Source organism: Phoca vitulina, unplaced genomic scaffold (genome assembly GCF_004348235.1).
Source record: "Phoca vitulina isolate PV1807 unplaced genomic scaffold, GSC_HSeal_1.0 scaffold22, whole genome shotgun sequence".
In the NCBI taxonomy this organism is placed as follows: Eukaryota; Metazoa; Chordata; class Mammalia; order Carnivora; family Phocidae; genus Phoca; species Phoca vitulina.
The window spans coordinates 32,062,109-32,086,945 of record NW_022589725.1 but is presented as its reverse complement, the minus strand read 5'-3'; the positions used below and the strand labels follow the sequence as shown (position 1 = coordinate 32,086,945).

General features: G+C 42.8%; 1 protein-coding gene across 9 annotated transcripts in view; it reads left to right on the top strand.

Moving 5' to 3' along the window:
• The first annotated feature begins 583 nt into the window (after positions 1-583).
• The window catches only part of RALGAPA2 (Ral GTPase activating protein catalytic subunit alpha 2), a 336,447-nt gene continuing 312,193 nt past the window's right edge, over positions 584-24,837 (top strand). For all 9 annotated transcript variants that reach the window (XM_032419573.1, XM_032419574.1, XM_032419572.1 and 6 more), the window contains exon 1: positions 584-810. In XM_032419573.1, the coding sequence (XP_032275464.1) occupies positions 705-810 (106 nt within the window). In that variant the 5' untranslated portion in view covers positions 584-704. The remainder of the gene's footprint in view (positions 811-24,837) is intronic.

Genomic DNA, 24,837 nt, shown 5'->3' with positions numbered 1-24,837 from the left:
TTTTAAAAGCCTTGAAATTTTTCTCACTGAGATGTTCTTGTGGTTCACGTTGCACTAGAGGAAACTGGGTTGATAGTACCGACCAAGGAGTGAAGCTTTGGGAGCCCTGGGCCTCTCTGGGGAGGGGGCGGGCCGATGCCGTCCAGCGGCTTGGGGACCCAGGAAAGATAAGTCACAGCGCCTCGCCCCCTGGAGAACTACACTTCCCTAGAGGCCTTGAGGCGTTCAGCCGGGTGAGGAGGAAGAACGTGCTCAGACTCAGTCCATTGACTCCCATCGTGCCTAAGACACGCCAACCTGACTGGAGGGCTCTGTCGCAGTGCATTCAGGGACTTGTAGTACAGCGTGTGCAAGCTCCAAGCTTCTTCGTGATTCGCTGTGCCGACTCGGCGCTCCGGGCGCGCCCCCGCGAAGTGGGTCCAAATCGCATGCGCGTGCGCCGCGCCCGAAGGGCCGGCCGGCACCTCCCGCGGGGCGGGGCGGTCGATTCCGCGTCGACACCGCCTTCCTGCCCCGCCCTTCGCCGTACCCGGCCCGCCCCTCCTTCCTGGAGCCACAGCTGAAGCGGCGGCGGCAGCGGCGGCGGCCCGGCGGGGGGCGGCGAGTGGCCCGCGCGACACGCGCCGACCCGGACCCTATGCGGTGATTCGCGCGGCGCAGGCGCCTCCTGCCCCGCCGGCGGGGCCCGGGTTTACCGCGGCGGGATGTTCTCCCGAAGGAGCCATGGAGATGTGAAGAAGTCCACCCAGAAGGTGCTGGACCCCAAGAAGGACGTGCTGACGCGCCTGAAGCACCTGCGGGCGCTGCTGGGTGAGGCGCGCGCTGGGGCGCGGGGCTCGTGGGCACCTGCCCAGACGTGGGCCGGACGAGGGTCGGGGCTGGGATGCAGACGGCATGGCGTGGGGGGTGGGGGGGGGGTGGAGGTGGCGTGAGACCCTCCTTTCCGGGGCCCAGCATTGTTCCCCGACAGCGGGCACTCTGGCCCTCGGGCTCTGCCCTGTCGCCCAGACTGTAAACTTACCCCAGATTCGCGCCCGGTCACATCGAGGTCGGCGGAGCCGTGCCTCTCCCCTCCCCAGCAAATCCTGCACTCCAGGTGCTCCTCGCACACACATACACATTGAACTGTCACCTCCCCTCTCGTTTTTTAATTTTAATTTTTGACTCTGACACCCTAAGTAGACTAAGTCTCCAAGTGTTTCCAGCACAGATTTAATTGAAATGTCATCTCTTGTGGGCCCCCTTCCCTTAAATTTTATTTTTACTTTTGAGTCGGAGTCTTCAAATAGACTGAGCCTCGGAACGCTATTTAATTTAGCTGTCATCTCTCTTCCCATGCTCCTCTTTTTATTTTTATTTTTATTTTGGGCCTGGCTGCTTGGGTTTCTTTGTGTCCTTGGTGTGAAGGGGGCTCCTCCTGTCTGTTGGAGGGAAGGGTGGCTTTCCTGGGTTCAAGGAGGCTGCTGCTTCTTTATTGCCAGGATGACAGTGATAGTTATTTGCCTTCTTTGGTTTTTATGGACTGCTGGGTGGAGGTTCTGTGGAGCCCAGGGGGGCCTGCAGTTGACCTGCGATGAAGCTCATCCTTGTGGCTGTGAAGTGTCCACAAGGCTTCCTGTCACCTGCTGCATGTGATCTCTAGCTGCTTTGCTAGGCTTTGTTTTGTTTTCTATTTTCTTCCTTACTTAGTCTTAACTTTTGTTTAGGACCAAACACCTGTGCTGTCTGTAGTGTTTTGGGGGGCTGAGAAAAGGACACCTTGTTTCTTCTAGATGTCTTTTTTATTCTTAAAATGAGGAAAAAACACCTGATATAGGACACCTAGTCTTAATGTGTCTGTCACTTGAGGAAATATGACATAAAAGAATTCATTTTATATGTGAGAATTTTAAATAAAGATCTTGTTTATGAGATTAAAAGTTGCTAATTATTTCTATTTATACCCTGTGAAGTACCTCTGAGGAAACACACACACACACCTGGTTTCGCCAAGTGAAGTTATTCACAGTCTCGGATTCCTTGAGATTTACACTATCTTGTTCAGTTGGGAATGAAATGTAAATTAATTACTTACTGTTCAGAAGGATTAGTTTTCAAGACTTTTGAAAGTGTGGTGTCCTTGGTAAACTGAACTGTCTCCTCCCTGTAGTAAAATCTCATGCACACACAGGTTGCATTGTGGAGTTCTTCGTAGTGACTGATTAACACCTACTGCTGGGACATTTTTGATAAAGGAAAGTTGAGCAGTATTTTAAAGCATTTGATACTCTGGGACTTTTTCTGTGGTAGAGAATTTGAACTTCGGTTCTGTCCAAGTCTGCAGGATTAAGTTGGCTACATTTTGTAAAGGCAGAATCAATTAAACCTAGATGAGTTCGGCTTCTTAGAGATTCACAGTATATTGTTACCATTCTGAGAAAGTAGTTCATTTTCAAGGCTGTGTAATTGTGGTTTCACTTTAAGGTGCAGTATCTTATTTTCAGGAACTTTCTTTTTTCATTTCATTGAGCTCATTATGACCTCAGTTTTGTAACATAGGTTCTTTGATATTAGGTTGTTTTTTGTGGATGCATTTATTTGTGGAATGACCCAGTGTACTTTATTGCTGCAATCTTTATCCATAAGGACTACATTTTTGTAAATGTGTCTGAAGAATTCTAGTCACAATGTCTAACGTAAAGTTTCGCTAACAACTGTGGTTTAAAGACTTTAAAGAAACACCGTACATTAATGTACTAGTTCCTAGCACATCATATACCCTATTTGCTACTTTAAGAAAAAGTCTACTTAGAAAAAAAAAAAAGAAAAAATCTACTTAGAAAAAATGGCCTCTTGATCTGAAAGACAGGAATTAGCCAAGATCAAGAAAACTACTTGAGGGAAATGAATGGACATTATTGTTGTATTTTTATTTGCATATTTATGTAATACTCTTGCTTTTCACATATTTTGTCTTCAAGCGATAATAAAGATGTTCTTTTTTACATACAAAGATGATACCATTGATCTGGATTTGCAGCCTGTGGCTACATCACTTTGGCTGGTTACTTAGACTGTCTTTGAACCTTCTTTACTCTGTCAAATGGGTATGGTAATGTCTACCTTGTAAAGGTTATTGGGAGTATAATGTATAAACTACTTCAGTTTGCAGCAGGCATGTAACAGTTTCCTCTCCCATTACTTGCCTCCCATTATTAATAGGATAGGACAAGTATTTTGATAAGTATTTTCCCACACCACCCTTTATATTTTGATAATTGCTGTGAATTTGTTCTCTCTTTATAAAAATTAGTCTGTGTTTAAGACAACTGGCTGAGAGACACACAATGAACTGTGGAAAGTGGAGTATTTCTCATTCATGGTAATGGCTCCAGTTAGAACTTGCTTAGCTACTTTAATCTGGCTGCATATTGTAGATTGGCCTGATATTATTGACTTTATTTTACAAGGTGGGAGACTGAGGCCCAGACAGACCTTACACGGGGCCAAGCCATGGACTAAATGGCGTATGTGTATTGTGTTAATTGCAGGTAGAACAAAGAGCTCTTAGGTCCCCTGACTTCCAGTTCTCCCTGTATTGTTGAAATCATCAATGGGAGAGTAAATGAGTAAACAAAACAAAACAGAAACCAAAAAATTCTGTGTATTGCTATCTTGCTCCAGCAAAGATTCCATGTTTAATTAAAAGTTGAGTACCTACTACAAATCCCCATATAGAAATAGTATTGATATAGCAAGAAGAATTGATGTAATAGTAAACATATATAGTAGGTATGTAATTAGATAGTGGTTTATATGTTGGACTCCATTATAGGATTTCAAGGGGTCAAAAAAGATCATTAAGAGTGGCACAAACAGAAGGGCATCTTGAAGGAGGTTTTACTCATGCTGGTCCCTGAAGGATGGCTAGACTACTGAGCCACATGTGTAACTTAAAATTTTCTAGTAGCCACATTTAAAAAAGTAAAAAGAAACAGGTGAAATTAATGTTAATAATACATTTTATATAATCCCGCAGATCTAATCTGTAATCAACAGGTAATCGGTATAAAATATTAATATTTTTTACATTCTGTTTTTCATACCAAGTCTTTGAAATCCAGTGTGTATTGTACATTTATAGCATGTCTCATTTCAAACTAGCTGCATTTTAAGAGCTCAGTAGCTATATGTGGCTAGTGCCTGCATACTGGGCAGAGCAAGGTTAGAATTTGGGAAGGGCAGCGGGAAGGCAGTTCCAGGCAAGGGGAAATGGGAGCTGGTAGTGGAAATACACATGGCAATGATGTAGAAAGGTGAGGAACGCCAGCCTGCTCCTTCCTCCTGTCTGGTGAGGGAGTCACAGGGTGATGTTGGTCATGAGATGGAGTGCTAGAATTCTTGCCCTGAGGGCGTTCACAGTGTCAGATGCGTGACTGGAGTGCTATGTAGGCCAGGGGTAGAGACAGGACAGTGAGTTGGACTGGAGGATCTTGGTGGGGGGAGAGGAGTGGTGGCCTGACTGGCAGAAGCTTGAGGCAGTTTGGGGGCCAGATCAGAAAAAGTCTTGTTTGTCTGAGTTGGAAGCTCGTATCTTACCTTGCAGGTGAGAGGGCCTGCTTGTAGGTCAAATGATAAGATTTGAGAGCTGCCTGCCTGTCAGCAGGGCCAGGAAAGTGGATTGGAGGGTGATGGGAGGGATGACACTGCTGGCAGCAAAGGAAGAGACAAATGGTAAGGGTCTGAAATAAGATGCTTTGTGAATGGAGAGGAGGGGTGGGATTTCAAAGGACCAATGCAGCAAGAACTAGTGATTGTCAAGTGAAGTAATGAAACAGGTTTGTAGAAGCCAGGCGAGGAGTGATCAGTCTGAAGGAGAAGAGATCTGGGATGAGAGGCCATAGTCAAAGCAAATCAAGTAACATCCGGGCTTGGGCCAAATATCTGGAACCAGAGAGGAGAGAACAGTCTCTCACAAATGCTCTCTATATATTGACAGAGTAAAATGGAACATTTTGGTATATTTCCTTTTAAGTATCTGTTACTTTATGTAGGGACAAGTTCACTTACAGTTTTAAATGTTGCCATTTAAACTTATTTTATTATTAGCATTTTCCTCTCATTTTTTTTCCCTCTCATTTTTATTAACTACAAACATTTGTTGAAACTGTGTACCGTAAGTTAGCTTACTATTTCCTGGATGATTAAATTGTTTCCTTCCTTTCTCTCTCTCTCTCTCTCTTTCTTTTTTTCTCTGATATAAATAATACTGTTCTAAACATCTTGGGAAGCAGCTTTTTCTATATTTTGTGTTATTTCCTTAGGACAGATTCCAGTGAAGTCAAATTGCTGGGTTTGAACATGTTTATGACTCGATTCACTGTGCAAGTGTTGCTCCCAATGAGCCTCCTAGCAGCAAGGATCGAGACTACCATTTCCATTGTAGTCTGACTAGCAGTAAACACATTTGTGTAATTTTAAAATTGGCAGTAGGCATTTTGGAGAATGGGAGTGTCAGGGATAGGGCCAGAGGAGTTAGGAGGAGATCCTGGCTAATGATAGGGGAAGATGAATTTGGTGTTAGGGGTGTTGAGTTTGAGAAAAGGGCAAGATCCAAGTGGAAATGTCTAGGAGGTTGTTGGACATGGGGTCTGGAACTTAATAAGAGGATAGAAAGCTATGGTATGGTTGTTTATTGTCATCATGGTTCCATCAGAACCATCTGCCCAGAAACCTCTGATGCAGGTAGTGTTCCTACTTTCAACCTGTAGATGAAGAAACTGAGGCTCAGTGAGCTTAACTACTCGTCTGTCAGCACCTAGTCGATAAGTGGCAGAGCTGGGATTCCTGATTATAAGCCCATGTTATGCCTCTGCTAGTTATCTGACTCAAAAGTATATTTATATATCAGAAAATATATTTACCCCACCACAGTGAATGTTAACATATAAACAAAAGCCTGATGGTTTTTGCATGTCTCCCGAAAATGATGCTTTGACTTGTGCTGCTCTCTGCCTGGTCTATTTTTACTAGATTCTTAGGGAGATTTGAGGCTATATTTGATTTCAGCATGGCAGAAGACAAAAAGACTCCTTTTGTGTTTTCCTGTTCATTGGCCTCTCTGTACCCTTGGCGGATCTAGCAGGTGGTAAAATATTTGCATGGACATTAGTGTCAAAGGACATTCTACAACCAGAGCAGAGGCGAGGTGTAATTTCAGGCTCCTCAGGCAGTCTTAGTTTTGTCTCTCTTATTCAGCCTTGTTTGAAGCAAAGTTATTTTGCCGTAATGCTCCTTTTGCTAATTTTTCATCAGTTACTAACGTTTTATATCTGTAACCTCTGGCACATAAGATGAACTTTGGACACAGATATGTGTATCACAAATACACCAATCCCTGACTCTAAGGCTCAGGGATGTCTGGACTCCTGATGAGAGAAGGGTGAACCTAGGATAAAAGTCCGATCGAGCTCAGATGTTTTGTTCGAGACAACTGACTTTCCTCCTTTTATTCTGGAAAGAGAGCTAATTGATAGTTCCAGAATATTTTGACGTAACTTTTTATAATTTGTATTTTTATTTTGTTTGTAAGTGCTTTACTTGCAATTGGGCATAAATACTTTTACTAGCTGTTTAGAGTACTGATCTTTCCATAGATAAAATTGTAGGGAATTGTTTTTAAAAAATTGACTTTCAAAATAGCAAATTGATTCAATTTAAATTTTTAAATTATGTTTTAAAGGAGGAATATGTTGGGGCACCTGGGTGGCTCAGTCGTTAAGGGTCAGCCTTCGGCTCAGGTCATGATCCCGGGGTCCTGGGATCGAGCCGCGCATCAGGCTCCCTGCTCCGCAGGAAGCCTGCTTCTCCCTCTCCCACTTCCCCTGCTTGTGTTCCCTCTCTCGCTGTGTCTCTCTGTGTCAAATAAATAAAATCTTAAAAAAAAAAGGAGGAATATGTTATTGCACTGTAAAATTAATAATATATAAATGTGGTAGACAACTATGCTGTCTTCGGATTTTAAAAAAATTTCAGTTCCACAGACATTTTTTTTTCAAGAGTGTATGAGTGAGTGCGTGTGTGTGTCTATGTCTGTCTGTCTGTCTGCTCAGGAGGGCTGTGTATTCAGGTATTAATAAGGCAGAAGCCCAGAGCCTATGGTTTAATAGTGGTAGACACATAAACAACTACATTTCCTGTGAAGGTGTTAGTGTCTCGATGAAGTGGGTGAGTTGGTGCAGAGGAGGCACGGCAGAGAGGCCTCTTGGAGAGGTCGCCAGTGCTTCCTGAGGGAGATGCGCTCTGTGGTGGGTTTGGAATGACGAATAAGAGGTTTCCCTGGTGGACAAGTCAGGGATGAGGCGACTGCAGAGAGAGGAACTTGTGTGAAGATAATGGTGTGGCCACCATGGAGTTAAGTGTACAGTGGCTTTTATCCTGTGGTGGGGGTAGATGTTGGGAACCAGGAAGACATAAGGAGAGAATAGGAGCCAAATGTGATGTGTCCCCTTGGTGAATGGCCCAAGAGTCTCAGAGTCCCTGAGATTTGAAACAGGAGTGCCAGGAGAATGAGAGCTCCCATCCTTCTGGATTGCAAACCCTGAGGGTGTAGCATGGGCTGCCAGCGTTCCGTTCATCTTTCCCCAGTGTGGAGGGAACCTACCTCAAATTGAATTCATAATCAGGGCAGAGAGATGGAGGGTGAGACGAACGCACTGGACCCTGTGTGAGCCGAGAGGTTCACCGTGTCTGTGCCATCTCCACCCCTGAGCTTCTCGGTTGCAGGTGCCAGTAACACCCTGTTTTTGCTTTAGCTAGCTTGAGTCATATTTCTGGGTCTGGAAATGGAAAGAATACAGATTAATATGCCAGAAAGGTGGGGGGGACCCCAGATCAAGGATGGGTGGGTGGGTCCGTATGTGTGGATATGCTTTTTATATTTTTTAAGAGCTGAGAAAATTTGAGTTTATATATATGTAGAAGAAGGAGCTAATAAAAGAGCAAAATTGAAGAAACAGTGCAGAGAAACGGAATACAAATGGAGAAAGTTGGGTCTTCAGTGGGATCAAGAGCGTGGGGCAGGAGATCAGGCTTGACAAGAGGGACACCACTTCCTCTAAGGCCACATGGAGGAAGTAAGAATGGGGTCCTAGATGTGGGGGGAGCTCTCACACTATGGCTTCTGTTTTCTCTGTGAAGGTAAGAGGTAGAGTCAACTGCTGAGCCAGTTTTCTTGCTGGTGTAGTGATAGGGACTGAGGATGTCTTGTTTCCTCTCCTGTGCCATGCATCCCCTTAAAATAAAGGAAATACTGTAATCTGTAAGACTTGTTCTTTTGGGGAGCGATCTCATAAATGCATTTAACTTATGCATTCAGTACTTGGCCAGAAGCCAGGAAATGTATATATATATAAAACGAGGACAGTTCAGGTAGTGCACATATTGTCTGGCCTTCCACTTGGTGACCATGTGTCCCAGAGTGGCAGCAGGGGGCCCAGGGAAGTGCTGTGTTCTCAGTGGTCTTCTTTCCTTCGTGCCTCTCAACTGTGGGACCATCTGTCCTACTGGGTGTGGCTCTCGTGGTTAGGGGTAATTTTGATCTTCTCCATTTTCGCCTTGAATGCGACTTAACCTCACATAAGATGTAACGTGAGTGTACATATTCATGTGGCACCTTGTACTTTTGCAAAATGTTTTCTCATATTCTCATTGGATCAATATGCTGCCTTAAGCTACCAGTTCAGAAAGGACTTACCTTTTAGATTCTTTGTCAAGCTTTGTTTCTGACTTAGTTCTGAATGCCCATTTCAAATTTTTAACAGTGATTCTTACAAAAGAGATATTTCATAACCATTTTTATGTCTTTTATATTGTTTTAGAAACTGAAACCACATCTGAAAAGTATTTTAAAAGTAGTTGTAATTTTTAACAGTAAATAAGTAATTTCGCTATTGCAACTGTGGTTTAGCTTTAAAAGATAAGGAACCCTTTGATATTATCTTGTGTTTGATTTTAAGTGATGGCACATATTCACTGAACTTCAACCATGGTTTCAGGGACACATAGGTACTAGTGACATTGTTTGTGCCCGATTCTGGGAGCCATGAGAATGTGCCACTCAGGTCTCTGCTGTGGGGATCATGACTGACTGATGGCTCCGGCTGCTGCCCTCTGGATTCACCACCACTTCTTAGCCAAAGCTAAGCTTTTCGTGGGCTCCTTGCAGTTACTGAGCAAGCAGGAATACTAATGTGGTCCACTCATGCAAGATCCAGATGCCTCTGAAGGGTGACTTTGGCTTGAGGACTCCCCATGGGTTGGTCAAGACCTTCTCAGGACTGAGTTGGAGTCTGAGACTCTTCCTTCCCAGCCCTGCTTCCTTCGAAGCCCCTCTCCTTCGCAGGGGTCAGACCTGCACTGTGGTCGAAGCCTCTCCCTGCCTTCTCAGGTCTCTCCCCTTTCGCCTTCACAGGCAGTTCTCCCAATAAATATCCTACATGTAATCCTGTCTTGGTATCTACTTCTCAGGGAGCCTAGACTGACACACCATCCCTTTCCCCAGAAGGTGTTGCCCATCCTACCATCCAAAACCCTTCCAGGAGACAGCATGAGCACACTACATCTTCCACATAAACTTTCGTTATCCCTCTGCCCCGAAATGATATTTCCTCAGAATTCCCATAGTATTTTGAACTTTGCATTTGGCATTTATGGCCTTGCTTTGTATCTGCTGGATCTCCCCTACTAGTTGATAAATACATTGAGAATATGAAGAGCTTCTTGTTCATCTTGATTCCTTTTGGTAACATACTTCCTTATTTGTAATCATAATAATTAGCATTTAATCAGCACTTTCCATGTGCCAAACACTGCCAGAAATGCTTTTACATGAATTAATTCATGTAGTCCTCCCAAATGGGATAGGTAATATTATTATCCTCATTTTACAGATGAGACACAGAGGGGTTAAGAATCTTGTCCAAGGTTACACAGCTGGTAAGTGACAGAGTCAGGATTTGAACCTGGGCAGCTGGCTCCAGAGTCCCCTTGTTCATTTAGCAGTTATTTTTTATCCAGACAGAATATGTGCCAGGCACTATACACAGTGTTGGGGATGCCGAGCTTGCAATCCAAGTCTAGCATAAATAACTATTAATGAGGGTTCTAGAGGGAAGGGGGGTGGGAGGATGGGTTAGCCTGGTGATGGGTATTAAAGAGGGCACGTTCTGCATGGAGCACTGGGTGTTAAACGCAAACAATGAATCATGGAACACTACATCAAAAACTAATGACGTAATGTATGGTGATTAACATAACATAATAATAAAAAAAAACAGCAAACAAACCTCAAAATATGATTTCCAAATAGACGGATGTAAGTCTGTGTGGGAGTAGCAGCCACCTGATGTTTTGAAAAATTTCTAAAAGCCTTCCTGCCCCAAAGATTGTTTTCACAAGCCAGATGTTCCCATCATTAAAGTAATGATTTGAGACCCAGAACTAAGGTCTCCTGAAAGAGCCCCCTAACCTTCTCCCTTGTGTACTTGCACTCATTATCAGACCCACCCCTCTGATCCCAAGGGAGCAACTGTAAGAAAGGACTATTTGTGTGGACAAAAGGGAGAAGAGGTTGGCAAAAGAGGTCGGGGGAGAGGGACAGCCAGACCAGAGGGCTGTTGGTAAGATAGGCTTGGGTGAGGCTTCTTTCATGGAAACAAAATTGCAGAGACACTATTGTAAAATTTTAAATCTACAGAAACCAAAACTAAGTCACTATCCCCCCAAAAGGACTGGTTCTAACTAGTAAGAATTCTTTCAATGAAATCTTTGATAGTATTTTTAAGACAGCATGGAAGAGAGGGGAACAGATGACATATGTTGCTTCTTTACAACTTTTTAAAGGGATTAACATGTTTTATTTCTGTCCGGTCATATTTCTGGTACAAACAGTGTAGACCTCTATTTTCCATGGAATTTATATCTGATAAGATAAGGATGTGTTTGGGTTAGTTAGGCTTGTTGTAGTAGAGCTTATGCCGAACTTCGGGGTAGAAGTAAATATCACCTCGTCTTCGTGTGTGTGTGTGTGTGTGTGTGTGTGTATCATATTGCAGCTATTTATTTTGGAGAGAATGGTTCCGTTCCTCTCTTCCTGCTCCTAAAATAAATATACACACAAACAGACATATCATTTTAACTGAAGTAAAAAATAAATAATGACCTGGAAAAATATTTGAAATTTATAGGAGAGGATATAGTTATATCCTTAGTACATAGAGAGCTCCTACATATTAACAGGAAAAATTAGAACAGATGTTTAAAATATACATATATATATCACAAATGAAGAAATGACAAGAACCAATGTTTTAAATGTCACTTCAGTTACCTAGGATATATAAACTTACAAATAAAAACGTATTTACCTAATATTTTAGCAAAGTTGCTGTTGTGTGTGTTTTTTCCCTTAATGATTCCTCCTGGTTATCTGTGTTTGCGTTCCAATACACCTTTGATAGGATTCTAATTTGGTATGATCTCTCTGGAAAGTAATTTGTTGGTATGTGCTAATGGTCTTAAAAATGTACATATCATTTGACTTAATTTCCTTTTCTGGGAAATGATGATAGGTATACTTAAAGGCAATTAAGAAACACATTGCAGCATTGTTTTCATGTTTAAAATTTTGTTTATTGAAGTAAATTTCACATAATGTAAAATTAATCATTTTAAAGTGAACAACTGAGTGGCATTTAGAACATTTACAGTGCTGTGCAGTCATCACACCTCTATCTAGTTCCAGAACATTTTCATTACTCCAACAGAAAACCCTGTACCTATTAAGCAGTCTCTTATTCTCTCCTCCCTGCAGGCCCTGGCAACCACCCGTGTGTGTTTAACCAGCTGGGGAATTTTTTTTTTTTTCTTTTTAAAATCATTCTGCTCCACCGGAGTGATAGTACAGTTGACCCTTGAACAACGGGTTTGAACTGCATGGGTCCACTTATATGTGGATTTTTTTTTTTTTATAACAGTACAGGACTGTAAATGTATTTTATCTTCCTTATGATTTTCTTAATAACATTTTCTTTTCTCTAGCTTACTTTATTGTAAGAATACAGCATATCATGTGCATATTACATATATACAAAATATGTGTTAATTGTTTATGTTATTGGTGAGGCTTCTGGTCAACAGTAGGTTGTTGTGAGTTAAGTTTTGGGGGAGTCAAAAGTTACATGCAGGGAGTAGACATCCCCAGTCCCTGCATTGTTCAAGGGTATACTGCATATGTTGAGCATATTTATATAAGTCAGGACACTTGGTTGCAAGTGGCAGAAACTCTAACTTAGAAAGGGGGGAATTTAATGATGCACACAACTACTCTAGGGGAGCATTTGGCTTTAAGTATGTTTGACTTTTGATGGGGATGTAAGTGGAGTCCAGGACACTCACCCATTCTCACGTCTACTCTCTTTTTTTGACCTTCCTCTTGGTGAAAAATACTCGTTTCCACTCTTGGTTCTGTGTTTGTTTCTTTTCTGTGCTTCTGCTTCATTTTCAGGCTGACTCTGCCAGGTGCAGGAGAGATGGTCCCTGAAAGCTAGTGACCCTTGAGAAGAGTGTGGCCCCTCTAGGGCCCCAGGTCCTGAGACCACACTGATTGGCTTTAGTTGGGTCATGGGCCCATTCCTGTAGGAGATGGGGTACTCTGATTGGCCAGCTTGGATATCATTTGCCCTGTTCCTAGAGACTGAATCTCATTCTGGCTCATATATTTCTGAGAAAGTAGTTCTGGAAAGGCATTCTGATACGTTCCCACACAAAACAGTACTGCTTATATCTCTGCTCATACCCATGTATATCACAAGGGCATTGACTTTTGTGTTGATAATCCTAGCTCATTGAGAAAACCTTACGTGACATTTTATAAGTTCTACTTAAGACTGTGGGAGTTATATTTGAGGATTTATCTAATTTGAGGGAAGTAAGGGTTTCCCTTTTAATAAGTGGATTTGCCACTCTTTGAGTTCTATCTGTATTAGTATATATATTTTTTAAGTCATTCTACATGTAGATACTGAGGATTGCTGTGTGCCAAATGAAGCTCCAGTTTCATGAGATTTTCATTCTCTTAGGGCAGATGGACAATAGACAAATAACAAGTAAATGTATAATTTCAGGTAATGATTATAGAAAAATGAAGCTTGATAGGGGTGTGTATGCTGGTCTAGACAGCCGGGTCAGGGAAAGCCTTTCTGAAGAGGGGTTTAGAGTCAAGATCTGTGTTAAGCAGGGAACAGTTTGGTGATTATTTATGGGAGTAGTGTTCCAAACAGAGGGAACAGTAAGTGCAAAGGCTCTGAGTCTAAATAGGCTTGAGAATCTAATGGAAGTCAATAGAGTTGGAGGAGTTGGGGGTGGGGGAGGAAAGGGTAAGACCAGGTGGGGCTTGTAGGTCTCATTGAGGACTTGGGATTTTTCTCTAACTAAGGTGAGTGAGATGGGGACCCCCAGGGGCAGGACGAGCAGGGGAGTGACCTGAGTTGACCTTCAGGATCTTTCTTTGTAAAGAAAGCCTTTCTTTTCTTTTGGCTTACTTTATAAAAAGTCTGATCCTTTGCCCCACTACTGAGCAGTGACTGGAGACAGAAAAGGGAAGAGGTAAGAGAAAGAACTGGTGCTGGAGAAGAGAAGTAAGTAGCCGTGGAAGCTGTGGCAGGAGCAGGTTTTGCGGAAGGTGGCACACATGGCCTGTGTCTGTCCTTATTGTGGCAGTGAGTAGTGATGAGAAGACAGGCTGGGAACACAGCAGCCCATGGGACGGGAAAGCTAGACTGCCGTGCGCCATGTAACGGGGCCCACACAGCAGCCCAGGCTTGTAACAGTATGGAGGTGGGCTTGCTATGTTATCCCAAATTTCAGTAAGAGGCAAGAAGCAGACATAGTAGAGAGTACCCCTGGCATGCCTGGTTGGCTCAGTCTGTTAAGGGTCTGACTCTTGATTTCGGCTTAGGTCATGATCTCAGGGTCATGAGATTGAGCCCCGCATCAGGCTCCACGCTGGGCATGGAGCCTGCATAATATTTTCTCTCTCCCTCTGCTCCCCTCCTCCCCCTGGCGCTCTCTTGCTCTTTCTTTCTCTGCCCCCCCCCAAAAAAAGTACCCCTGCTGTTGACAAAAAATGGAGATAGATCTGCCAGCTGCTAAAAAGTATGAGCACAGGAAAATGTTGATTGGTCAGGGTAATATTAATTTATCTATATAGATGATTGCAAAGAGAAGCCAGTGGTTGGCTCCATTTCAGGAACCTGCTAAATTAGGGCCCCATTTGTACTTTATATTGTGTTTCTTAATGGAAAGGCCTGAGGGAGTCTTGATCTCTGGCTCAGTGTAACTTGAAAAGACGTGATTTTTATGAACCAATGTTGCTAGCTGAGCGTGCACCAATGGAGATTCTGTTCTGGCAGTTGCTCTTTGGTGCCAGGTTTACACAGAATGAAGAAACATGACTGAATGTGTGCTAAGGCCACCAGGTCTTATAAATGAACCTTATCATGATTGGAAATGTCATCACGTTTTCCATTCAGGGGTGTCACACATGTGCTTGTCCCTAACTCAGTGCAAGTTATCAAGTGGCTGGGCAGACAGAATTTCTATCTGCCTGGCTCTATTGTTTTTCTACACTTTTTGGTAAATGACAATTAGAGAAACACAGCTTTCCCTAAAGACAGCAAAAGTCCTCTTTTATAACTAGGTCATTACAGGGCATTATCTACAACATGTGTGTTATTATAGAATAAGTTTAATTACAGTGCTGAACAGAAGAAATTTAAGTTATTTGCTGTTTTGGGGGCATTTTGGTCTTGATGAAGATACTATTTAATATATTGTGTGGGTCTTGAGTGTACTTCAAAGTTGGAGAGTAAGACAAGTTTGGAGAACATTACAGTCTGGTGTCATGTTTGCTGAGTTGTTCTTTTCTTTTTTATGGTGAGTAGTCAGGCTTTGTAAAATATCTGAAAAAGATCTCTTTCCAAAACACTCTGGCAGCTTTTTTTTTTTTTTACAAAAAAGAGTTTTTTTTTTTTTTTTTTTGTGTGTGTGTGTGTGTGTGTATATATATAATTTTTTTTTTTTTCCTTCCTTTAGTTCCCCCTCCAACCCTACCTACCCTCTCTGGTAATAGCAAGTCTTATTTCTTTTTCAATGAGTTTGGCTTGCTTGCTTGCTTGCTTGCTTGCTTGCTTGCTTGCTTGCTTTCTCGATTCCATGTATGGGTGAGATCATTGAGTACATATTTGTCTTTCTCTGTCTGACTTATTTCACTTAACATAAAGCCTTCAAGGTCCATCCATGTTGTTGTGCATAGTCTTTTTGGTTATGAAACTTAGTGTACTCATTATAAACATTTGAATGATACAAATAAGCAAAAAATAATTTAAGTATGAGAGAGTTCTTCAAATTCTGCAATCCCCTAATGACCATTGTGCGAATTTTGGTAAGCATGTTTTCTATGCTTGTTCTTGCTTATGTGCATTCTCTTCTCTGTCTCTGTCTCTGTCCCTCTCTCTCTGTGTCTGTCTTGGGTGTACAACACACGTAAACACAGTTTTACATGAATAGTCATTATGCATGGTCTAACCCTGGATTTTTGACTTAACACTCCTTGGACATTTTTCCACATCAGTAGGTGAAGACTTATATAATACTTAAATGGCCATCTCATGTTCCCCTGGACTCGTATAACAAATTATCTGCCACCCATTCCTCAGGTTGTGGGTTTCTGGCCTTCCCACGCTGCCAGCATATTGAGGCCTGGGAGTGAGAAGAGTGGCTGCCTGGTGACCAGAGGCCTTTGGTTTCTTGTGTAAGGGATACAGTGGACCATATTTGTAGCTGCTGACAGGTTGGGGGACATTGGATCTCCAGAGGTAAAGAGAGGCCCTTGGGGAAGGCCATTTCAGCTTTTGCTGAGGGAACATCATAGAAAGACCACCTTTTTAACCTGTCCAGGAGGAAGGTCATTCCATTTGCAAGCTGACTTTGGTGTCCTAAATAAACCCAGCTTCTGGGTCCACTTTTAGATTTAGTAACTCTTTAGGTCTGTGACTTCTACCAGATCTATGTGCTTAAAGAAAAAAAAATCGTGTTTCCGGGGCACCTGGGTGGCTCAGTTCGTTAAGCCTCTGACTTCAGGTCAGGTCATGATCTCGGGGTCCTGGGATCAGGCCCCATGTCAGTCTCCCAGCTCAGCAGGGAGTCTGCTTCTCTTCTCCCTTTCCTTCTGCCCCTCCCCTGCTCATCCTTTCTCTCTCTTTCTCTCTCTCAAGTGAATCAATAAAATCTTGAAAAAAAAATCATGTTTCCAATTATGCTTCCTGGTACCTCCTCTATCACTTCCTATTAATATTGGATTTAGAGGAGGAGTGTGGGAGCCTGACTGCCCGGGTTTGAGTCCGGCAGTGACCTAACCTCTCTGACCTTCCACTGGCCATAAGGACAGTACCTGCTTCCTACGGCTACTAGGGGTTTAATTAAGTTAATATATTCAAAGCTCTTTTGTAAACCATTGCTATAATTATTAATAATTATTTGGCATAAGTAAGATGGCTCTCTCTGTCCTCATCACCACTTTTCTGCTTCCTTGGTTGTTGGAGATGGGTGCAGATAGAGGTTACCAGCTAGCTCCTGCTTTATCTGTTTTATTTCTATCAGTGACTCTCTCGTGAGTGGTTTTGAGTGTAGTATAGGCTAGCCCCAATTCAGATCAAGACAAGTAGAAGGAGTTTTGCATTGACTTAAAAAGTGTGATGAAATTTGATTCTACCAAAGGAATAGATATATTAAAATGTATATGAAGCACATTTGATTTAAACATTGTATTTCATTGGTGTATATTTATGTTTTGTTATACAGGTACTTCATATTGGTTAAAAAGAAAGTCTTAGGATCCTGTATTTGAGAAATGTATGTCAAAATGTTTAAATAAAATAGCTCTACTTTTTAAAACTTTAGTGCTAGGTTGGGGTACATTTTTTTTTTTTTTTTTTATGTTATGTTAGTCACCATACAATACATCACCAGTTTGCGATGCAGTGATCCATGATTCACGATTTTTTTTTTCATACAGTGCTCCATGCAGTACGTGCCCTCCTAATACCCATCACCGGGCTAACCCATCCCCCCACCCCCCTCCCCTCTAAAACCCTCAGTTTGTTTCTCAGAGTCCGTAGTCTCTCATGGTTCATCTCTCCCTCCGATTTCCCCCCCTTCATTTTTCCCTTCCTTCTCCTAATGTCCTCCATCCTATTCCTTGTGTTCCACAAATAAGTGAAACCATATGATAGTTGACTTTCTCTGCTTGACTTATTTCATTTAGCATAATCTCCTTCAGTCCCATCCATGTTGATGTAAATGTTGGGTATTCATCCTTTCTGATGGCTGAGAAATATTCCATTGTTTTTTTTTTTTATTATGTTATGTTAATCACCATACATTACATCATTAGTTTTTGATGTAGTGTTCCATGATTCATTGTTTGCATATAACACCCAGTGCTCCATGCAGAGCGTGCCCTCTTTAATACCCATCACCAGGCTAACCCATCCTCCCACTCCCCTCCCCTTTAGAACCCTCAGTTTGTTTTTCAGAGTCCATCATCTCTCATGGTTCGTCTCCCCCTCCGATTTCCCCCCCTTCATTCTTCCCCTTCTGCTATCTTCTTTTCTTCTTTTTTTAACATATAATGTATTATTTGTTTCAGAGGTACAGATCTGTGATTCAACAGTCTTGCACAATTCACAGCCCTCACCATATCACATACCCTCCCCAATGTCTATCCCCCAGCCACCCCATCCCTCCCACCCCCCACTACTCCAGCAACCCTCAGTTTGTTTCCTGAGAAATATTCCATTGTATATATGGACCACATCTTCTTTATCCATTCATCTGTTGAAGGGCATCTTGGCTCTTTCCACAGTTTGGCTATTGTATTGAGGACATTACTGCTATGAACATTGGGGTGCATATGGCCCTTCTTTTCACTACATCTGTGTCTTTGGGGTAAATACCCAGGAGTGCAATTGCTGGGTCAGAGGGTAGCTCTATTTTTAATTTTTTGAGGAACCTCCACACTGTTTTCCAAAGTGGCTGTACCAACTTGCATTCCTCACCAATAGTATAAGAGGGCTCCCCTTTCTCCACAACCTCTCCAACATTCATTGTTTCTTGCCTTGTCAATTTTTGCCATTCTAACTGGTGTAAGGTGGTATCTCAGTTTGGTTTTGATTTGAATTTCCCTGATGGCTAATGATGATGAACATTTTTTTCATGTGTCTGTTAGCCATTTGTATGTCTTCTTTGGAGAAGTGTCTGTTCATGTCTTCTGCCCATTTTTTGACTTGATTATTTGTTTTTTGGGTGTTGAGTTTGAGAAGTTCTTTATAGATCCTGGATACCAGCGCTTTATCTGTAGTGTCATTTGCAAATATCTTCTCCCATTCTGTGGGTTGCCTCTTCGTTTTGTTGACTGTTTCCTTTGTTGTGCAGAAGCTTTTTATCTTGATGAAGTCCCAAAAATTCATTTTTGCTTTTGTTTTACTAGCTTTTGGAGATGTATCTTGAAAGAAGTTGCTGTGGCCGATGTCAAAGAGGTTACTGCCTATGTTCTCCTCTAGGATTTTGATGGATTCCTGTCTCACATTGAGGTCTTAGATATATACAGAACATTCCACCGTAAAACAGCAGAATACTCATTCTTCTCAAGCACACATGGAACTTTCTCCAGAATAGACCACATACTGGGTCACAAATCAGGTCTCAACCGGTATCAAAAGACTGAGATTATTCCCCGCATATTCTCAGACCATAATGCTTTAAAGCTGGAACTCAATCACAAGAAAAAATTTGGAAGAAATTCAAACACTTGGGGTACATCTTTATGTAGAATTACGTTTACGTGTGGACTGTCAGTCCTGGATAACAAAGTGTTGATATCTTCTTGACTTGAAAGAATTTTACTTTCTACATCTAGTTTACCTTATAGGTATAAAGAAATGAAAATAATCCATCTTAGTAGGATGGATATCTTTTACAACCTCTTCAGTCATACTGATAATTGTTTCCTGTTCAACTCTCAGATTTTATTTCGGTATTTACAAGGATGTTTTTGCATGCAGGTAACAGAAAACCCAAATGCAAATGACAAGGAATTTTTTTTTTCTCCTATAAAAGCAGCCCAAAGCCAGCTCATTCATTCAGCGGTTCTGTGATGTTGACAGTCCAGACTCTCTCTGCTTCCCTGCCTTGCCATCCTTAGTATCCTCAGTGTGGCAGGCTTGTTCTCAAGGTGGCCAAATGCCTGCAGCCCTTAACAAGCATTGCACCCAGACAGAACAACATCCAGAGGCAGGAAAAGAGGAAATGCTTCTTTATCTTTCTTTAAAAACAATGAATCTTTTCCAGACATCTCCGTCAGAATTCTTCCCATTTATTACTGAACAGTGTTGGGTCACAGTTGAGCTTAAACATCACTGGCAAGGGGCGTGTTGGCACTGTAATTGGCTCAGCAGCATCAGGTCCTACCTCCTAGGGCCAGGGATAGGCCAGCCTCCCTGAAGGACATGACTTTGTCGGGGAGGATGAGCCCTGAACAGATAGGGGCTCTGTTAGGAAGAGGAAAGGTCTGTCTGTGGGAGTGGGTGGGGTGGAGGGCTGGAGGGAAACCAACAGTGTCTCTCTAGGCCACTCTTACTTTTTAGTTTAAATGCTGTGGAGAATATCTATGGAAGTAAATCATCAATCATGGTAAAATTTTGGATACATGTATATTTTTAGGGAAGAATTTAAAATTTTGCGCTATAACTGGTATATACAACATTCCTATAATATATGCAGGAAACAAAACTATCAGCAAAGCTAAAAGATGAGTTTGGTTCACTTTTTGCAAATAGGAATATATAGTTTAGGCCCCAGTATGCTTCCAGAATCATTATGCCGGGGTTCTAGGGGCCTTTTCCTTCTCTTGAGCCAGGCTGGTGGTGCTTGGGCATAGAGGCACATGTGTATCTGCTCTTAGCCCTGGAGAGGACTGAAAATTGGATTAACAGTGTGGATGGGGCTTGCTTGAATGGTGGGGCAAAAGCCTGATTGGCTTGGATGCTTGGTTGGGTGGGTGGGTTTAAAGTGTTTATTTTTTTTATCATATATCACAAGTTACATATTTATGAAACTTATTCTTTCACATATGTATTCAATATTTAAAACAATTTAAAAAATCCTTTTTTATGTCTAGCATCTGGCCTGTGCACACATAAATACATTCAACTGATTCAGGGTCAAAACTGAGACTGGGGTGCTCTTGAGTGAATATGGAAACCAAATTGAGGAAAAAAGAAGTGAAGACTTAAGGAGCATAGATAGTGACCAGATAGATGGTGGGGTCTTTGGTTTCAAGGGCCTGGTAGGGTTGAAGGGTTGCTGGAATTAGCTTTCTAGAAGGGGTGAGCAGGGACAAGGAGAAATGGCAGGCGACAGGAGAGAGGAACGAAACTGGGACCCCAGATGTGGGGAGGTGACAAGCAGTGCCTGGGTCTAGGTTGTGCTGTGGACATGCATGGTGGGAGAGGGGGTGGAGGACAGCCTCGTTGGGGTGAGGAAGTCAGGCACGACCTTTGCAAATGCTGAAATCAGTGCTGGTTACAAGAGAAAGAGTGAGCCAGGCCCTGAAATCTTCTGAGAGTGTGCTGGGGTGAGTGAAAGACTGTGTGCAGCTCGGGTGGGTGGGCTCGTTGGCATGTAGACTGGTTGTTTGAATAGCAGGGAAGTGTTGGTGTGCCATGGTCTGGATATTGCAGTGGGGAGCAAGGAGGCTGTCGACCTCGTCTTAGGCCTGGTGGCATGTGGTGTAGGATAATGAAGGGCTTACCTGATAGTCCACGGCGAAGCAGTCCCCTCAGGGGAGCCAGAAGGGATGTGGTGCAGGAGAGGGGATTTGGTAAGCTTTATTGGATATAGGGGGTGTAAGGGTTGTAGTTAGGAAGCTGGGGTGAGATTAAGTGATGCCCAGAGCTGTATGGAAGTGACAGTCAGAGATGTGGGTCATGTGGGAAGCTTGAATTTCTAGGGACATGGATGGAAACCAGGGGGAAGGCCAGAGGGGACATCCCTGGTGTGTGCCTAGTCTAACGGTTGTCTAGTTATGGAGTCTGGTGTCAGGCATCTTGTGGTGGGGAGGTGAGGAATAGGGGCTGGGTGTCATGCAGGAGCAATGAGAGGATCTCCTCATGTTGGGGTGGGGTGGAGTAAGGGTTATCTTCAGTACATTATTGCTTAACTTCTGGATGACTCCAGGAGTGATTCCATGTCAAATACGTCCAATGATGTTTATACCTAAAAGTGGATGTGGATTGAAAACATGGCACTTGAGAGAGTTTTTCTGAAATTTGAAGTCTCCATGGCATCAGAAAAAGTGTGCTTGCAGAATGGACTTTGATCTTTGAGTTCTTAAAGCTTTGCAGAACTTCTAGAAATAACTTTGCATGGTGGGGTTTTGGGTGGGTGTGGTGTCACACCAGGTGTCCTTACCTGCAGGCTGACTTTGGGGGATGAGTAGGGCCAACTCATGATTCACCCTTTTCCACCAGACTTCTCACACCACGTCCTTGACCACATCTCCTTTCAAAGCCCTGATGTACTGGGGCTGAGCCTTTCATCTGCTAGGTAAGTTAGTATTTCATCCACATCAGGATTTTGCATTTGCATATGATCAGTACCAGGGACATTTTTAGGTCTGTAAATAGATGCATTTTTCAGATGTGTATTTCTCTTTAATAATAATGATGATGAAAGTGTTGATTTACCATTGAAGCACAATCAGCCTACCTGCTGTCTTATGACCTGATTACTTTCTGAGTCTCGAAAGGGCTTCATTATGTGGATTTTACCTCCTTACCAGGTACAGAGCTCTGGGTCGTTCATCTGCCCTTGGCACAATATACTGCACACAGAGGAGGTTCTAAAATCTACTGGCCAGTGTCAGGAAAAAGAGTCTTGCCTGCACCCTGGTTAGCATGGATTACTGTTGACAGAAAGTTTGTATCAATGGGCAGCCTCTGTTACTCAGATCCATTTTTTCTGCTTTTCCTTATAATGTTATCCTTGGGGCATCTCTTCATGGGCTTGCGGGCCTTCATGGCCAGTGAAGCTGCTTGGTGATGAGTTTCTTCTTCCCCATCAACATTTCCACAATAATGTTGAATAACAGCCCCTCCCAAACCTCATGGCTTACATAGGCCTTGTGGCAACAAGGGTCTATTTTTCTTCCTCACCAATCTCCAAGGCTGGGGTGGTTCTGCCTCTGGCTGCAGGTTGCTTGGGGTTGGCTCCACTGTGGGTTGGGTCCAGCTTTGCTCCATGAGTTTCCTCATATCCCTTAGACCAGAGACTACCTGAGGTTCTCCAGCCACCACTGGGTCATATTTCTAATGACTGGTTTCCCCAAATCATTTGTGGGTGTTCATCATTCAGAGGTGTGGCTTCAGGTAAAGAATAATTTGTGGCATTTTTTACAAACTACCACAAGAGGGAAAGAGGACAAGGACCAAGGCAGTTGTTAAAAGGTGAAATCCCCAGAGTCATATTAGCTTTTAAGAGTGCACTACTAATGACATTTATCCTTGTCAGTGTTTTCTGTCTTATGTCTGACTAGTTTATTTTCCTTGTCCTCTCTGTTTCTAAATTATGTTTATTTAAGTTGTCAAGTTCACCTTGAATGTTTATTTCCCCTTTTCCTGTATAACAGACTGTAATCTTGCGCATTGTGCTTTCAGTACCATTGTCTAAGGAATTTGAGTAAAATAGTAAATGATACCATCTTCATCTACACATTGATGTGAAGGAAGGTTCTTAGTTCTCTGAGGGGAGGGGGCAGTGGGAGGGATGGATTGGTAGGAAGGACTGGCAGGGTCATTCCTTACTAAGGAAGAACTGAACTGAGCTCCATGTTCCTTTTGAGGGTTTCCAGTGGGGCTCCCGAATGGGATAAGGATCTTTCCCCTTCCTTTGGTGCTTCCTGGGGTCTGCTGAAGCAGGTTTTCGTGAGACTCTATTATGATCCTCTCAGTTAAAAAGGAGTAGAGGGTGCCTGGGTGGCTCAGTCGTTAAGCGTCTGCCTTCGGCTCAGGTCATGATCCCAGGGTCCTGGGATCGAGTCCCACATCGGGCTCCCTGCTCGGCAGGAAGCCTGCTTCTCCCTCTCCCACTCCCCCTGCTTGTGTTCCTGCTCTCGCTCTCTCTCTCTCTCTCTGTCAAATAAATACATAAAATCTTAAAAAAAAAAAAAAGGAGTAGAAATGGTATTGAAAAAGATTATATGTGGAAGGAAATGGAGGGATAATCCCATTGCTTTCATAGATTTGTTTGTTGGTAGTGCTTATTGCTGTATTGGGATCAAGTTCCATTTAATAAGACCAGTCTCATTAAGTGTATGAGTTTCATGAGTCATTGAGTTTTACGGCTTCACAGGTAGGTGAAGCTGGTTATTCCCATCTAGTGAGATGGCCTTTGTCAGGAGCTAGGTAATTACGGTAATTACAAAACAACTAACATTTATATAATGCCGACTGCACTCTGACATGCTCATTTTATCCCCACGGCAGTCCTATGATGTAGGAACCATTGTTGGCCCCATTTCTGAGATTGAAATTGAGGAGAGTGCTTAAAAACTTGTCCAAGGCCCTGTAGCTTCTAGACTTTACTAGAAGCTGCTTCTAGTAAAGTCTGCTTCGGAGCTTTTTTTTTTAAAGATTTTTTTTCCTCACCTAACTTTTTTTTTTTAAAGATTTTATTTATTTATTTGACAGAGACACAGCAAGAGAAGGAACACAAGCAGGGGGAGTGGGAGAGGGAGAAGCAGGCTTCCCGCTGAGCAGAGAGCCCGATGGTAGGGCTCAATCCCAGGACCCTGGGATCATGACCTGAGCCGAAGACAGATGCTTAACGACTGAGCCACTCAGGCGCCCCTGCTTCGGAGGTTTTTGCCCTCAACCTTTGCTATTGCCTTTTAGCTAGATAGGGAGAAATAACAAGAGGTTTTAGCTGGACAAAGGAGTGGGAGAGATGGTAGCTTTTGGTGTGGTTTATAGATTATTTTTGAGATAAAATGTGAAAATAATAGGAACAGTTTATTGGCTCTTGGTTGTTGGTAAAGGAGAATGAGAAATTAAAGATTTTTTTTAAAAATTCAGGAATGACCCCTAGCTCTGGAAAGCTGTCTGCTGATTGTTTCTCTGTGGTTGGTTTGAATGTACTTCTTTCTCTGGGCTTTGTGATGATAGTAAGGCCGTGTGCTAGTGTCTGTGCCAAATACTGAAAATCACCACCTCAAAGGCAGTTTGTCCCCCCTCCCTCTTCCTCACTGTTCACCACGAGTGCTGTGGGAGCGGAATGCTGTGAGCTCCTTCATGGGGAAATTGGCAGTTCCCATTTTCAGTGCCACTCACTCCCCTCATTTCTCACCCGTCCACTTATCTTCCTGCTCTTTTTCATCTGGCTCTCCTTTACATCCCCAATTACATGATTATTTTTATATATTCCTGACCTGATTTCTGGTTTTGATTTAGTCCCCCTTCTCTCTGAGGCCTTTGTGTGGTTCAGATTTGAGTTGGGGACCAGATAGGATTTCTGCCCACATCTCTGACTGACTGTGTTACCTTGGGCAGGTCATGTAAGATCTAAAACCTGTGGTTTCTTTATTTTGATCACACCTGCCCCATCTACCTCACAGGGTTATGGGTGAGGGTCAAATAAAAGAAATTCCTGAAAGTGTCTTTTAAAGCATAAATGTATAACATTAAT